Here is a 14,243-nt window from a genome sequence, read left to right on the forward strand (position 1 = left end):
ATTTTCGGAATTTTCAAGATACGTGTCATTGTCACATGACTATGCAATTGAAACATCACATTTAAGTGAATCTTAATGAGATCCTTTTCTTTTGGTTTTCATGTCGCTTTTCTCAATAATATTACATATTTATTTCAAGATTCTGACCTCCTCTACAAGCAAGGCTAATTACATTATACACTTAAGGTAGATTTTACACCTTGGTATATAGCACACAAAGTCAAAAATTAGGAGCCGAAAAATTAACATAGTCAAAACTCGAGTGGGGACATGCTGTACTACCCAATATCTTTCAGGTTACCCGGAAAAAAGTTTGTTTGGACTTTTGGCGTTGCTGTACAAAACGAAAAAAGTGACGCGTTACCACAAATTGTGTTCCTTTCATTCCTTTCATTCCATTGGATTCGATTAGAAAATTTACGTTCCTTCCTTTCCTTGGGACATGAAAAATAATATTTAAAAATTACACAGCAGATTATTTGCCGTAACTATAGCTAATTCCATAATGGCATCCAGCTTTCGCGCTGTATATAACACGTAAAACTGAAAGAGACAAAAGAAAATAGTGGCATTTTTTAATGATTTAATTTGTGTTTAAATGCAAAACATTGACAGCGTACAAAACCAATAATTTGATAAAACAAAATAATAATTAGCAGCAAGGATTGATATGCCAAACACGACACAACATAGACGAAGAAAGCAGCAACCAGAAGAGCTCAAGTAGTCAACTACGTCACCCAGTCACGCACGCGTTCACATGCAACAAACCAGTCATGGGAACTTTTAAATTAAAAACAAACAAAACCGACCACCCAAAAGAGCCGAAAACCACACCCAACAATAATGAAAACAAAAGTGAAACTAACTAGTCTTTCTTGTAATCATGCGCGGAGCCAATTAAGTTCGACAAGGGTCACATGATCCTTCTTACTCTTTGATCATTTGTGTTTTGTATGTGTTGTATTTGACTCAATCATTTTCTATATTACATGGTTGATCTTTCTTATCCTTTGAGTTTATTCAACTAAGTCTACTACAAAAGTGATTTCTCGTGATTTGTTAAACGAATGAGCCAATCAATTAGGCAAAATTCTCACTCTGACTATTGAAAGTTGACCTCCTTGATAAATTTTATTTATTCATATTTACTTACGAGTAAAAAGATATGAAATATGATAAACAAGGAATGGGAATAAAATCAACGAGAAGATGGTAGTAATCCAATCGTCATTCATTGGGTTATTTGATTAGGATCTTAAGTGAAATCATATATTAAATGATTTCTTATGTGTAAGTAAACTTAAGGAAGCTTTGAATGAAAATCATTTCGATTATTTGTAAGTAAAAGTCTTCTTTCGTCATAAAAAACAAAAAGGCAAAAACGGAAAAAGTGTTTTTCAGAAGAATATATTTGTTGTTAGTGACATAAACAGCCAGCTTTTAAGGCTCCTTAACAGATCACGAGACGCATTTGCAAACCCACTTTCATACAAAAAAATATTGTACAAAAGTGAAGTGATTATATTCTTTTCCCTCTTTCTTCCTCTATCTTCCAATCCAGTCTGTTGCTTCACCTTCACCTTTCTTCCTCCACTTTCCTCCTTATCTTCTCTCTCTCTCTCTCTCTCTCCAAATTCTAGCATGGCTTCCAACTCTGAGTGATATTGGGGTCTCAGCATTGATCAATATACTGAGTGCCATAGCTTTCCTTTTGGCCTTTGCTTTTCTTAGAATTCAACCTGTCAATGACAGGGTCTATTTTCCCAAATGGTACATTAATGGCTCCAGGACCAGCCCAAGGGGCTCTGGCAACTTTGTGGGCAAGTTTGTAAATCTCAACTTCAAGACTTACCTCACTTTTTTGAATTGGATGCCTCAGGCCATGAAAATGAGCGAGTCTGAGATTATCAACCATGCTGGCCTTGACTCTGCTGTTTTTCTCAGAATTTACATTCTCGGGTAACTTCACTTTTTCCCTTGAATTTCATTTTTCAACTTTTATTTATTTATTTGGGTTATTGGTTTGCATGTTTTGTTAGAAAGTTTTGGAATTTTAAGTGATATTATTACATGGGTTTTGTTTGAGTTGTTTTAAATAAATTTTAGGTGAAATTGCCGGTCACTGCTAAGTTTGACTTGGACGAGATTTTTTTTTTTTTTTTGTGGTTGTATTTTCTTTCCCCTGTTGTTTTCATATAATCATCATTTTCCCTTCTTTTTGCTGTTAATATTAGATGATTTTGACTCTGGGTGTTCTTTGTTTCTAGCGAAAATATCTACGGGATGGAAAATAAATACTTTTTGACTCTTTTGTTTAGAGTTATATATTTTTCTCTGGAGTAAAAGAATACAGAAATTGGACTTGAAAAACTTGAATTTCCCATTCTGTTCTTAGGAATTATGCACATGGTAGGCTTAATTTTTTATTTAGAATTAATTAATTGTTTGCCATGATAATCTATGGGTTACAATATTTTGCCTTCAACATTAGTTGGTCTTCACATTAGAGTACTATTTTTTATTTTAAAAACTTCGGGATGTAAATATTTGTGTGTTTATTTGTGCGGATTGGCTGTCAGTGTCACTTGTGTTAGCATCCAGACTCACAAAATTTGTATTGTTCAAACAATTCCATTTTGTCTTTCAAATAAAAAAGTATTCTAAAGCTTCATTTGTTAATTCTGTGAGCAATTCTCTCTCTCGATGCTTTAGTAGTTTTTCGACTTCAGAGTATACTTGGTGTTGACTTTTAGCCTTTTCAGCTTTGTTTAAGCCAACTTAGACTTAATTGAACCATCAAATGAGCAAGCATTACCAATATGTTTCAATAGAACTGCATTTCATCATCTATCCTGGTACTTTGGATGTGTAAGCACATCTTTATAAGACTTTCTAGTTTCTAGTTGCTACTTGTCCATTGATGGCTTGCTCAGGTGTTTGAATGCTAAACTATGAAGTGTTGACAAGCCACTATATAAACTCAATGCAGACGTAATGTGTTTTGTTTGTCGTACAGTATAATTGTTTTCTAACAACTACTTTCACTACTCTATGATGCTTTCTTTGGAATAACTGTCATTACATTGTAATAAGGCTCAGTCCTTTTAAACTTTTGGTCCAAACTGCTGAGTAAAAATAACTCAATCCATAAGTTCATCCACACCCACCCTTGAACAATCTTCAAAAAGCATTCTATTTTGCTCCATCCATATGACCCAAAACACTGCCTGATCCTGCAACTCCAAAGAGTTCTTATTATTATTATTATTCGTTTAAATATATATGTATATATATATATATATTATTGATACATAACTGAACCTTTTTTTTTCCACCTTGTACTTGTAGCTTGAAGATTTTTGTTCCAGTGGCAGTCCTAGCACTCCTTATTCTCATTCCAGTCAACGTATCAAGTGGAACATTATTTTTCCTAAGGAAAGAATTAGTTTTGAGTGACATTGATAAGCTCTCTATATCAAATGTGCGCCCTAAATCCATAAGGTAACTCTGTAACTCTTTTACACTTTTACACTTTTAATATTCAGGCTTGATAACTGATTAACGTATGAGGTGCAGTATTGACTTCTCTTTAATCTTCTCTTAAATTATGCATAAAAAAGATGACATTCTTGATATTAATGAGTAAATAAAGGTCAAAATAACACCATTGTTATGAATACCTTTTTATTTTTTCATGTTCAACCCATACATCCAGTAATTATTTACTTACCGATGATAGCACATAGATGAGAAGAATGTTGTTGTGCCTGGATTATTATATTGAATTTAACATTAAAACATGCCTAAAATTCCTTTTGGTTGGATAGTTCTTTGTTTATTTGGACAGTTGAAGTTGTGATTCTATTAATCCAGTAAAAATAGATTGAGCCAATAATATAATAGGAGCAATATTAATTCCAGTTTCACCAACTATAAGTTATTCCAAGTATTTGTTAAATAAGCAAGTACTAGAGTGTTTTTTAGTCAAGGGATTTCATTGTTATACATATTATCCATGGTGTACTGTGACACATGTAAAATCAATAAAAAAGAAAAAAGAAAAAAAGAAAGAAAGAAAGAGTAATAGTTGAAGACAATAATTATGAGCATATTTAGGGTGGAAGGGGGGAGAATTGGAATTGTATCTTGAAATTAAAGATCTGGTATCTACCACTATATTTTTGTTTTTGTTTTGTTTTGTTTATTTTAATCGTTTTCAGTTGTATTCAATTTTATCATATACAAATGCAGATTTTACTTAAGATTTGAAATCTATAAATTTCAGGTTTTTTTTCCACATAGGATTGGAATACTTGTTCACACTCTGGACTTGTTACATGTTATACAAGGAGTATGACTATGTAGCATCAATGAGGTTACAATTCTTAGCTTCTCAACGCAGGCGTGCAGAACAGTTCACAGTGAGTAAAATCATCAATTACCACATAATTGTGTAAACCTACTAAGCATGTTTTTTATTGAGGAGGAACAGTCACATTCTTTCAGTTTGCTTGCATTTCTACCTCCTTAGAGTGTGGTTCTATTTCTAGGGGTGATTAGGTGCTTGTATGAATCTTTATGATCTTCAGTCATAAATTTACGGAGTGCAACCTGCATGACTATATGTGTTGCTATTCCTGATCCCTGCTTTGCCCTCATAGACTCCATCTCAGGAAATTATTTTACATAAATACTGCTGCTACTTAGAAAAATATAGTCTTAACTTTTTCAGGATCTAAAATCCTTTTTCTCACATGATTCATATTCTGATCAAGTTCTTGTACCGACAATAAAAATATTGATTGTGGTAATGTTTTATTTTATTGTAATTCTTTCTTATTTGACAGTTTGATCAGGTAAAGTGAATATATTCTTAAATTTTTGTTTGAAAATCTCTTTATACTTCAAGGTTAATGCTATAATTTTCACCTTCTATTTCTTTTATTTCTTTCAGGTAGTGGTTAGGAGTATACCACACGTCTCTGGTCGCTCAGTATCAGATACTGTGGACCACTTCTTTCAAAAGAACCACCCGAATAATTATCTTTGTCACCAGGTACTAAATTTTTTCTGTTTGTGGGTAAATAAGCTCACTAGTAAGGAGTTTGATTGCTGAACAATATATACAATACCTGGAAGTATTTTCTTTGGTTTTTATTTGTAATTGACTTTTGTTCATTCAGGCAGTGTACAATGCAAACAAATTTGCCAAACTTGCAAGAAAGCGAGATAGGCTCCAAAATTGGCTAGACTATAACCTCCTCAAGTTCGAAAGGCATCCAGACAAAAAACCAACTACAAGGGTAGTGTTTTCATATGTACTTAAATTGAGCAAACATTTCAAATTTAATCATTAATGAAATTGTTTGACGTTAGCAGACAATAAATGTATGTGGCATGTACTTATTTAACAGTTTGAGTGCAATTCTTCATCTTGGATGCTGATCATTTAACACTCTTTGAATTTTCAGAAAGGATTTTTGGGGCTTTGGGGTGAAGGCGTTGATTCCATCGAGTACTACAAACAACAGATAAAGCAGTTTGATAAAATAGTAAGTTATGATTAAAATTGATAATGTTGTACTTTTTATTTTATAAGCTACCATTTTTCAGTTTTCTTTATCTATCTTCTTTAGGGTGGGGCATTTCTTCTTTAGGGGTTAGGTTTTGCTGTGTAGTGGGGTCTATATTTTCAGTTGGATTACCTCTCTCTCTCTCTCTCTCTCTCTCTCTCTCTCTCTCATATATATATATATATATATAAATGCATGAATTAATAGGCATTATATTCCATTCTTGTGTTGTATGTTTAGATGACACTGGAACAACAAAAGATTCTCAAAGACCCCAAGTCTATTTTGCCGGTTGCTTTTGTATCTTTTGATTCACGCTGGGGTGCGGCTGTTTGTGCACAGACACAGCAGAGCAAGAATCCCACACTATGGTTGACAAATTGGGCCCCAGAACCCCGGGATGTTTATTGGCGTAACTTGGCTATTCCTTTTGTTTCTTTAAGCATCCGAAAACTTGTAATAACGCTTTCAGTGTTTGCTTTGGTGTTCTTCTACATGATACCCATAGCCTTTGTGCAATCGCTTGCAAATTTAGAAGGCCTGGAAAGAGTTGCTCCTTTTCTCAGGCCGGTTATAGAATTGTAAGTAAACCTACCTTATTATAAGGTTTGTTGGATAGTATTGTTAAATAACATTTACCATGGTACTTAAACTTATTTGCTTTATGTTTCATGCCAGCTAGTTCTTCTTTCCATCAAGTCCCCAAGGTCTTATATATTCATTATATTGAGAAACTTGTAATATTGCTGTTAGTGCTTGCTTCTAGAAAGGTCGCTCCTCTTCAATAAAGGATGATAGAATTATAATAAACCTTACCATAATTTGTATTTTTTAATAGAACGATTGAATAATATGTACATAGATCTCGTCTCTTTGGTTTCTTTACTTTTATATATGACAATTGTTCATCTTGCCATAAGTCCTTAAAGTTCATCATCCTTTTTTAACCGATGAGCTCAGATGAACTATAAAAAAATATTATAGGAGTTCCATACCTGCTTGCTTTCTTAATACATTAAAATATCATGCTTATGCTTTTTGGTAGTTTCATCATTATTGAATAAACGCAAGAGCATATTCCTCTCTCTCTCTCTCTCTCTCTCTCTCTCTCTCTCTCTCTCTCAGATAATACTTTTGCATTCAAATGTTTCCCATTAGTTATGTAAAAACCGAAAATTCTGTAACTAATTACTTTCACGTCTTTGATTATTCTAATAATTCATGGTAAAAGCATTTTCTTGTACTTATTTACGTGGCATTTACATTTCCAATCAAATTAGTCCTTGTTTCATTGAAACTTCAAGTATTTGCTTCAACTTAGGGATACTATTGTTATTTTGTATTTGTACAACCTTCTGAGTGGACATCTTGTCCATCACATCTGTATTTGCATGAAGTTATAATACAACTTGGTTTTTTTTTAAGAAAAAAGAGGCTTGACCTCTGTGACATAGCTTTTGACCCTTTCATATGTCCTCCAGCAGCTGCGATTGATTGTTTATTTTGTTTTGTTATGTCATGTGGTTTTCAAATATTTGGTTCTTACTTACCAATAATTAATGTAATTATTTTTTACAGGAAATTCATCAAGTCATTTCTACAGGGCTTTCTTCCTGGCCTTGCCCTCAAGATATTTTTGTACATTCTCCCAACTGTATTAATGATCATGTCGAAAATTGAGGGGCATATAGCATTATCAATCCTTGAACGGAAAACAGCAGCAAAATACTATTACTTCATGTTAGTCAACGTATTCTTGGGAAGCATAGTGACCGGAACAGCTTTTCAGCAACTGCATGCTTTCCTTCACCAATCTCCTACCCAGTAATATTCCATCTCTATCTGGTCTCTATGTTTGATATTAGAAAATGAAATTTGACAATACAGCGGCTCCAAATATCCATGATTATCATGCTCACTTTTTTTCATGCTTTCAAGTGAATTTCTTGTACTGTCAATATCTAATCTTATATTTCTGTATGTTGTAAATGATAAATCTCTCTAATTGTAACCACTGCTGATAAAAATCCATCCACTGAAATCCTTGTATTAACCAAAAGCTAATCTTGAACATAGACCAAATCTAATCATTAATATTTCTAAAAATATTTTTACTAATATTATCAATACCAGAAATATATCTCACTTTCTTTAGAGCTTGATAAACATGCACTTTTAATGAACCTTGTTTTTATTTTCAATAGGATTCCAAGAACCATTGGAGTTTCTATACCAACGAAGGCTACCTTCTTTATTACATATATAATGGTTGATGGGTGGGCTGCAGTTGCTGGTGAGATTCTCCGTTTAAAACCATTAGTTATATTTCATCTGAAGAACATATTTTTGGTAAAAACGGAAAGAGATAGAGTGAAGGCAATGGACCCTGGGAGTGTGGATTTTCCAGAGACTCTCCCAAGTCTTCAACTATACTTCCTTCTGGGTATTGTGTACGCTGTGGTTACCCCAATCCTGCTTCCTTTCATACTAGTCTTCTTTGCCCTTGCATACTTAGTCTACCGTCATCAGGTCAGTTTACTAATTACATTTTGCATATGTCTTGAAGAACATTTGGAAACTCAAGTATAATAACGCATTAACATAAGATAAAAGGGCCAAAGGATGACTTTGCATCGTGTCCTTAAATTCAGAAGCAACTGGTTGTAAACTTGTCATGGCTAATCCAAGATAAAAAAAAAATTTCAATTTTCATCTCAATCTAAATGAAATAAAAATATATCAATAAATTGAGATTTTTATTTTTATTTCTATTTTTACAAATAACACTAGTGGTTGCGGATATGGTGAACACAGAAAGAAAAGCCATTAGATGTCTATGAAACTTCCTCTTGGATCACAACTGTAACAATTGTATATTTGGTCTTATTAGTTTCTCTATGTAATCTGTTCTCTATTTCTCCTGCAGATAATCAATGTGTACAATCAACACTATGAAAGTGCTGCTGCATTTTGGCCACAGGTCCATAGCCGCATTATAGCAAGCTTAGTGATATCTCAACTACTTTTGATGGGTTTGCTAAGCACAAAAAAGGCTGCTAATTCGACTCCATTTCTTGTTGTTCTACCCATATTAACATTATCATTCCACAAGTACTGCAAGTATCGTTTTGAACCTGCATTCAGAGAGTACCCACTTGAGGTAATCTTAGGACTTTTAATCAATTTTTTGATCCATTGCATTCAATTTTTTAAAGTAATGTACTCATGTTTCGAAACTTTCCATTGTCATACATTTGGAGTTGCATGTTGAAAAGGTTGTTTTCCCCAACACTTGGTTTATACAGTTCCTGGCTACTATTCCCACCCACCTTATTTTCTCACTCCCCAAAATTTTTTATAAGATATGAATAACACCCTTCCTACCCCTCATTATTAACTTAATACCCCAAAATAATGACTTAATCACCCACCAATTAAACACTCTTCCCCCACCAAATTGTCATCCCACGCACTCACTCATCTCTCATCTCCATTTATTTTTCTTTCATAAACCCTAATTCTATTAGCTCACCCAAGCTTAAACATTTATACCAGTTGGTTGCTACCCATCCTACAAGCTTATTCCCTTTCTTTCCCATTCATCAAAACGTATGACTATTCTATGTATTGTTTTCTTAAATTCTTTCTATGTATTGTTTTCTTAAATTCTTCTATCTGTCCAATCATAAGTTTCTTTCTATTCAAATACTTTTTTAAGGTAGTGATTTTGTGGTTCCTAGAGGTATTTTACAAAATTGTAAACTTATCATTAATATTCTATTAAAATATCGGTGGGATAAGCAGCACTGTTTCCTAAAATGAATCAGAAGAAGTGAGAACTTGTTTACACATTGGAATGGATTCCATTGAAAGTTGTGATGAAGATGCCTACCAGCACCACATTTTGGCATATCCTAAATTGAACCTTAAGCACAGCTAGCTTGAGTAATTACATTTGGCTACCTACTTACTAGTTTTCGATAGAAATTGATTCTAATATGTGTAGGTCCTTTCATGTTAACGAATAAAATATCCCTTTGTGACAAATTGGCTTCGTATTACAGAATGGGCCTTTGGTAAGTTGATTTAACATTTCTGTAACAATTTAAAGGTATTTATATCTTGGAGGGCCTTGTATCATTTCAAACTGGTTAACTGTTAATATGGATTGGCTTTCTACATACTCTACTAGTCTCTATTCTTGGATATGAGCAAAAGGTTAACCAAAGTCAATGTAACCAATCTACACAATACAAGGTACTGTATGGTTGAAGTTTTTGCTGATACAGTCGAGGTTCTCTTTATATTCCTCAGTCTAATCAATTCTTCAGTGTTCGGAAATGGAAAATGCCCTAATTTTATAATTTCTACAGTCTCCCTTGGTTATTTGTTTGTGTGACCAAGTCAGATGTTTGCAATGCACTTTATGGTTGAAGCTATGACTTATTTAATCAAGGTCCCTTCTGATGTACCTAAGTTGAATTGATATTGTTAGTGTACCATTCTTGTGCTGGATCTGTATGCTATGAGCTACAAACTTTCTTAGTGGTCATTTGACTGTAATACAATTTCACAGGAGCATGTAATTTTTCTCTTCAAATTTCTGATGGAAATTATTTCCTTGTTACTTCCTCAGGAAGCAATGGCAAAAGACACAATGGAGCGAACTGCGGAACCTGACCTAAATTTGAAGTCATACTTGGCCGACGCCTACTTGCACCCCATTTTCCGGTCATTCGAGGAACAGGAGTTGGTTGAAGTCAGAATAGACAAGCATCAAACTCATGCTGCCACTCCCATAACAAGCGAACTCAGTTCCCCCTCTCCACCCCATTATGTCCATCAGACACCCCCATCTCCTCCCCAATATGCCCATTATCAATCATCTCCACCCCAATACGTCTATAATTCAAACTCTCCTCCTAGTTATGAGTATCATTCAACCTACCCACCACATTATGCCTATTACAACGAAGAACCTTGACCATTAACTTGCTAGTATGCTTACAAGACCTCTAACCATGATATCTAGCTTATTTTCTAGTTCCTTGATGTTTTCTGTTGAGTTCTCAGGTGCCTTATAAATGTAATTATTGTTTCATTAATGCAAGTGTAGTTGCGTTGTGAAAATATTCTGAATCTGATTTTTGGCTGAATAGAAAGAAATATTTCAAAGATGCAGAGGTTTTGTATAAGTGCCTTTCTATGGTCCCAGAAGATCTGGATCATGTGGATGAGTTTGTGATACGCGGGCCATACCATCGAAGAGTGTCACACTCTGCGACCTTTCTTACCCTTTAGGGATCATAATAATCCTTATGCCTAAAGTCATCCAAATTTGCACTCCCAAGTAATATTTCAACACCCTTGCACAGCAGATTCCATTATAGATACACTCCAGCTCGTCTTTGTATTACCCAACTGAAATTGAAATCCTTTACTTTCAGCTGGTCACGTCGTCAAGGATCATCTCCAAACTTCCACCTTTATCCTAAAATTAATTCTAAAGGAATTAGCATGCGACACTCCATTTCCACTCTCTCTGGTCAGTGAATCCGATCTTTCTCAGAAGATGAAAGCCGTAATCAATAAAACAAGCTCCTCGTCTAAGGAAGAGATAAAAAAGAAAATTATTCAATTATTGGACTTAGATGGTGAAACCATGACTTCAGCATCTTCTTAACAACAGATGGAAGAAGATCCCTTTGCCAACGAGGACGACTGTTTTGGAATCTTTTCGCCATAAAGTGATCACTTTAACCTGTTTACTACTTTTTAATAGCTTTTGTCACATGAGGTGGTCTGGTACAACTATTAGGCAAATTTTAGATTATATAATATCTCAGAAAGGAGCTCGACTGGAGTACGCAATAATTTGTCGCATGCGCTTGCACAAGTCATGGTCTACGTGCCGCACCAAGCATATATGCAACTCGCCACGCAGGAAGTTTGTAACAAGCCTATAAAATGTACTAGTTCCACGAACATGCGCTTATTGTCCCGTCAAGCACCGTTTAGCCCTGCCATATCTCATTACAATACAGGAAAAGTCCAAGCACAAACACTCCAAATAACACGCATGCCGAGCAAAAAAACCTTTATTTTGGTACCAAGCTACGCTACGAGCTTAAGTAGACTCAAGCCACACGAATGTCGGGGGCTTGCTAAGTGAGCTGAGTTGTGGTATGGATGGTTAGGCATTCTCCAATCCATGAGGGGCTAAACCCAAATTTCCTCCCTCCAAAAAGTGACTATTTGGGTTTTGCCCGGACTCAAATTGTTTTTTCTCCCAATCCTACGGACTCAAATTTTAGGTCCGCAACTTTATTAAATTGTTTAAGAATGGTTTAAGTCTAATTTTTTTTTATATGGATAACTTTTCTTCATTTAATCTTCTTAAATAACATCATAATTTAATTTTTTGAACAATTTGACCTAAAAAAAATTGAAGTTCCATAAATTTAATTTTATTCCAAAAAAAAAACACACAACATAAAAAAAGCTTAGATTTAAATTTCAGCCGTTGGATTTTTTTTTTACTGTTAAAATAGCTTGGATTTAATCTAGATCGTTAATTTAAAGTTACCATTAGAATTTTTTATTTATTTTTAAAACAGATTCTTTGAATTCCAACAGCTCTTTGAGCTGGAAACACAGTGCATGTGGGCCCCAGCAATACTATTTGATTTTTTTTTTAAAAGAAAAGAAAAAGGAAACAGCTAACGCCCAATAGCTCTAGCTTGTAGTGTTGACACGTGGCTTTAGCCACAGCCAAAGCCCATCAGAAAATGTCACCAGCAGGTCCCACCATTTTTCGAAGTACATGGGCTCTGCCACATCAGCGTGGGGTCCAGTGAATAGTATTGGGTCAAGGCAATACTTGGATCCATATGGGTCCTTCCTTTTCTTGGGTTGGGAGAGGTTTGGGGATATTTTGGGTTTGAGTCAAGGGTTGGAGATGGCCTTACAGTGTTCATGAGACCCATTGATAATCCAAAGAGTGGAAGTTTTGTGTTTGAGAGCACCAAAACTTAAGCCCATTTCTTGAGCCCAATCACATGGGCAAGCATGAGAAAGAAAATGTCCAGCACCTTAGAAAATATCTCACATCCCTGTTAAAACCAAATCGAAGCCAAACTATTGTAAAAACCAAGCAAACCCATGTGCTGATGGAATTAAATCACTTTTTGGACCAGTACCCTTACCCATTCTTTTTTTTGCAAGTTCTGGTGGGAAAACAATAAAGAAAGGCAAGAGGTGCCTCACCTAGATGAAGGAGTCCAACTACAGCAAAGTCTTAGAACCTCAAATAGCTCCGCTTGGGTTACTTGGAACCCCAAGTAACTTTAAAACAATACCAAAGTGTTAGAATACGTAATCACACTTTTTGAGGTGAGCACCCTTTTAACTCTCCGACTCTGTATATCATTCTCTCCTCTGTTTCAAGTTTGAATAGTGGTAAAGAAGTGTCTCCTACTATTGTTATTGCGGCACCGGGGGTAAAGCATATTTAGAATTTTGGTCAATTTTTAGTGAGCCAAGTTTAAGTTTTGTGTAATCAATTTGCTTATTGTCTTGTATAATTTGTGATTATTTGCTTTGCGAGGACCCCTTTTGTGCTTTATTTCTTGTATTTGGTTCTTTGTGGTGAAACAAAATTTGATGGTTTATCAAATAAAGCATAACATCGTTTCCAAGTTGTTTTTTTTCCTTCGAATGTCTTTATTTAGCTCGCCAAGAAAAATGTAAATAAGTGATGAGTCGATTTTATATTATATATTTAACCTCATTCTTAGTATATTTTGGTTAATATTTTGGAAGAATTTTGATACTTTGAATTATATTTCCAATATAGGACTTTCGACTTCCTCTGGAGCAAAACATAATCAAATGGACAAATTTCGGAGTAATTCTAGTTGGAGGACGTTCGTGAGTCACTTGGCTTGATCGTATCGAAATTTCAGACTTTTCTACCAAGCGATTATTTTCTGGTGATAAAATAAAGGAGCAGTGCTCGGTGTTGGAATAGTGACGTTTTGGGCTTTTATTGCGTTTTTGGAGCCCAAGATGACCTCGGATGGGTTCATGGCCTTCTGGAGTAGTGTTGGAATATTTTTATCTTTAAAACGAGCTATCTTGGGCCAGATTTGGAGGAGATTTGAGACCAAAACGTGGCTGGGCAGATTGTGGGCAGATTCTCCTAATCCAATTTGGACTTTATTTCCTGGTCTTATTTTATTTTAACTTTAGTTTTCTTGTGGGGATTGGGCAGCTAGGTTTTAGGAGATATTTAAGCTCCTTTTCACAGAAATTTGGGATGCCTCCTTTTTTAACTTCTTTTTGGCTTTTGGAGAATTGCTAGGGTTTTGGATTTTCGCGACTTTCAAGTGTTTTCATTCTTAATGATATTTTCTTGGATTTCAATTATGAATATGCGTAACTAATCTTCTCTTGCTAAGGTGAAGCCTTGAACCTTAGCATGAATATGTGATTTTTATTTAATTGCTTATGATTGAGTGCATGCCTACTTTGAATTGTTAATCATTGTTTTAAACTATCTAATTGTCTTAATGTCTGATCACCATTAGGATCTTTAGAAAAGTAATTGGATGCAATTTTGGTCGGAAGGTTCCCTGAAATTGATGCAAGCTTCTTGTGATTAATAAT

General features: G+C 34.7%; 1 protein-coding gene across 2 annotated transcripts; it reads left to right on the forward strand.

Annotated features, from left to right (window-relative positions):
* Nucleotides 1-1,473: 1,473 nt before the first annotated feature.
* On the forward strand, nucleotides 1,474-10,771 carry LOC103336803 (early-responsive to dehydration stress protein (ERD4)). Of its 2 annotated transcripts, XM_008239904.3 has the most exons (11): nucleotides 1,474-1,962; nucleotides 3,352-3,504; nucleotides 4,289-4,424; nucleotides 4,958-5,059; nucleotides 5,187-5,306; nucleotides 5,475-5,555; nucleotides 5,817-6,157; nucleotides 7,155-7,400; nucleotides 7,781-8,105; nucleotides 8,503-8,736; nucleotides 10,213-10,771. In XM_008239904.3, exons 1-11 carry the CDS (start codon nucleotides 1,874-1,876, stop codon nucleotides 10,558-10,560), a joined length of 2,175 nt encoding a protein of 724 aa, XP_008238126.2. In that variant the 5' UTR covers nucleotides 1,474-1,873; the 3' UTR covers nucleotides 10,561-10,771. The 2 variants fall into 2 exon arrangements, with proteins under 2 accessions (XP_008238126.2, XP_088897831.1); XM_089041705.1 differs by lacking the exon at nucleotides 1,474-1,962 and having other exon boundaries at nucleotides 3,380-3,506; nucleotides 4,290-4,424.
* Nucleotides 10,772-14,243: the final 3,472 nt, after the last annotated feature.

The sequence above is a fragment of the Prunus mume genome, linkage group LG7 (genome assembly GCF_029339155.1).
Source record: "Prunus mume cultivar Tortuosa linkage group LG7, ASM2933915v1, whole genome shotgun sequence".
Classification (NCBI taxonomy): domain Eukaryota; kingdom Viridiplantae; phylum Streptophyta; class Magnoliopsida; order Rosales; family Rosaceae; genus Prunus; species Prunus mume.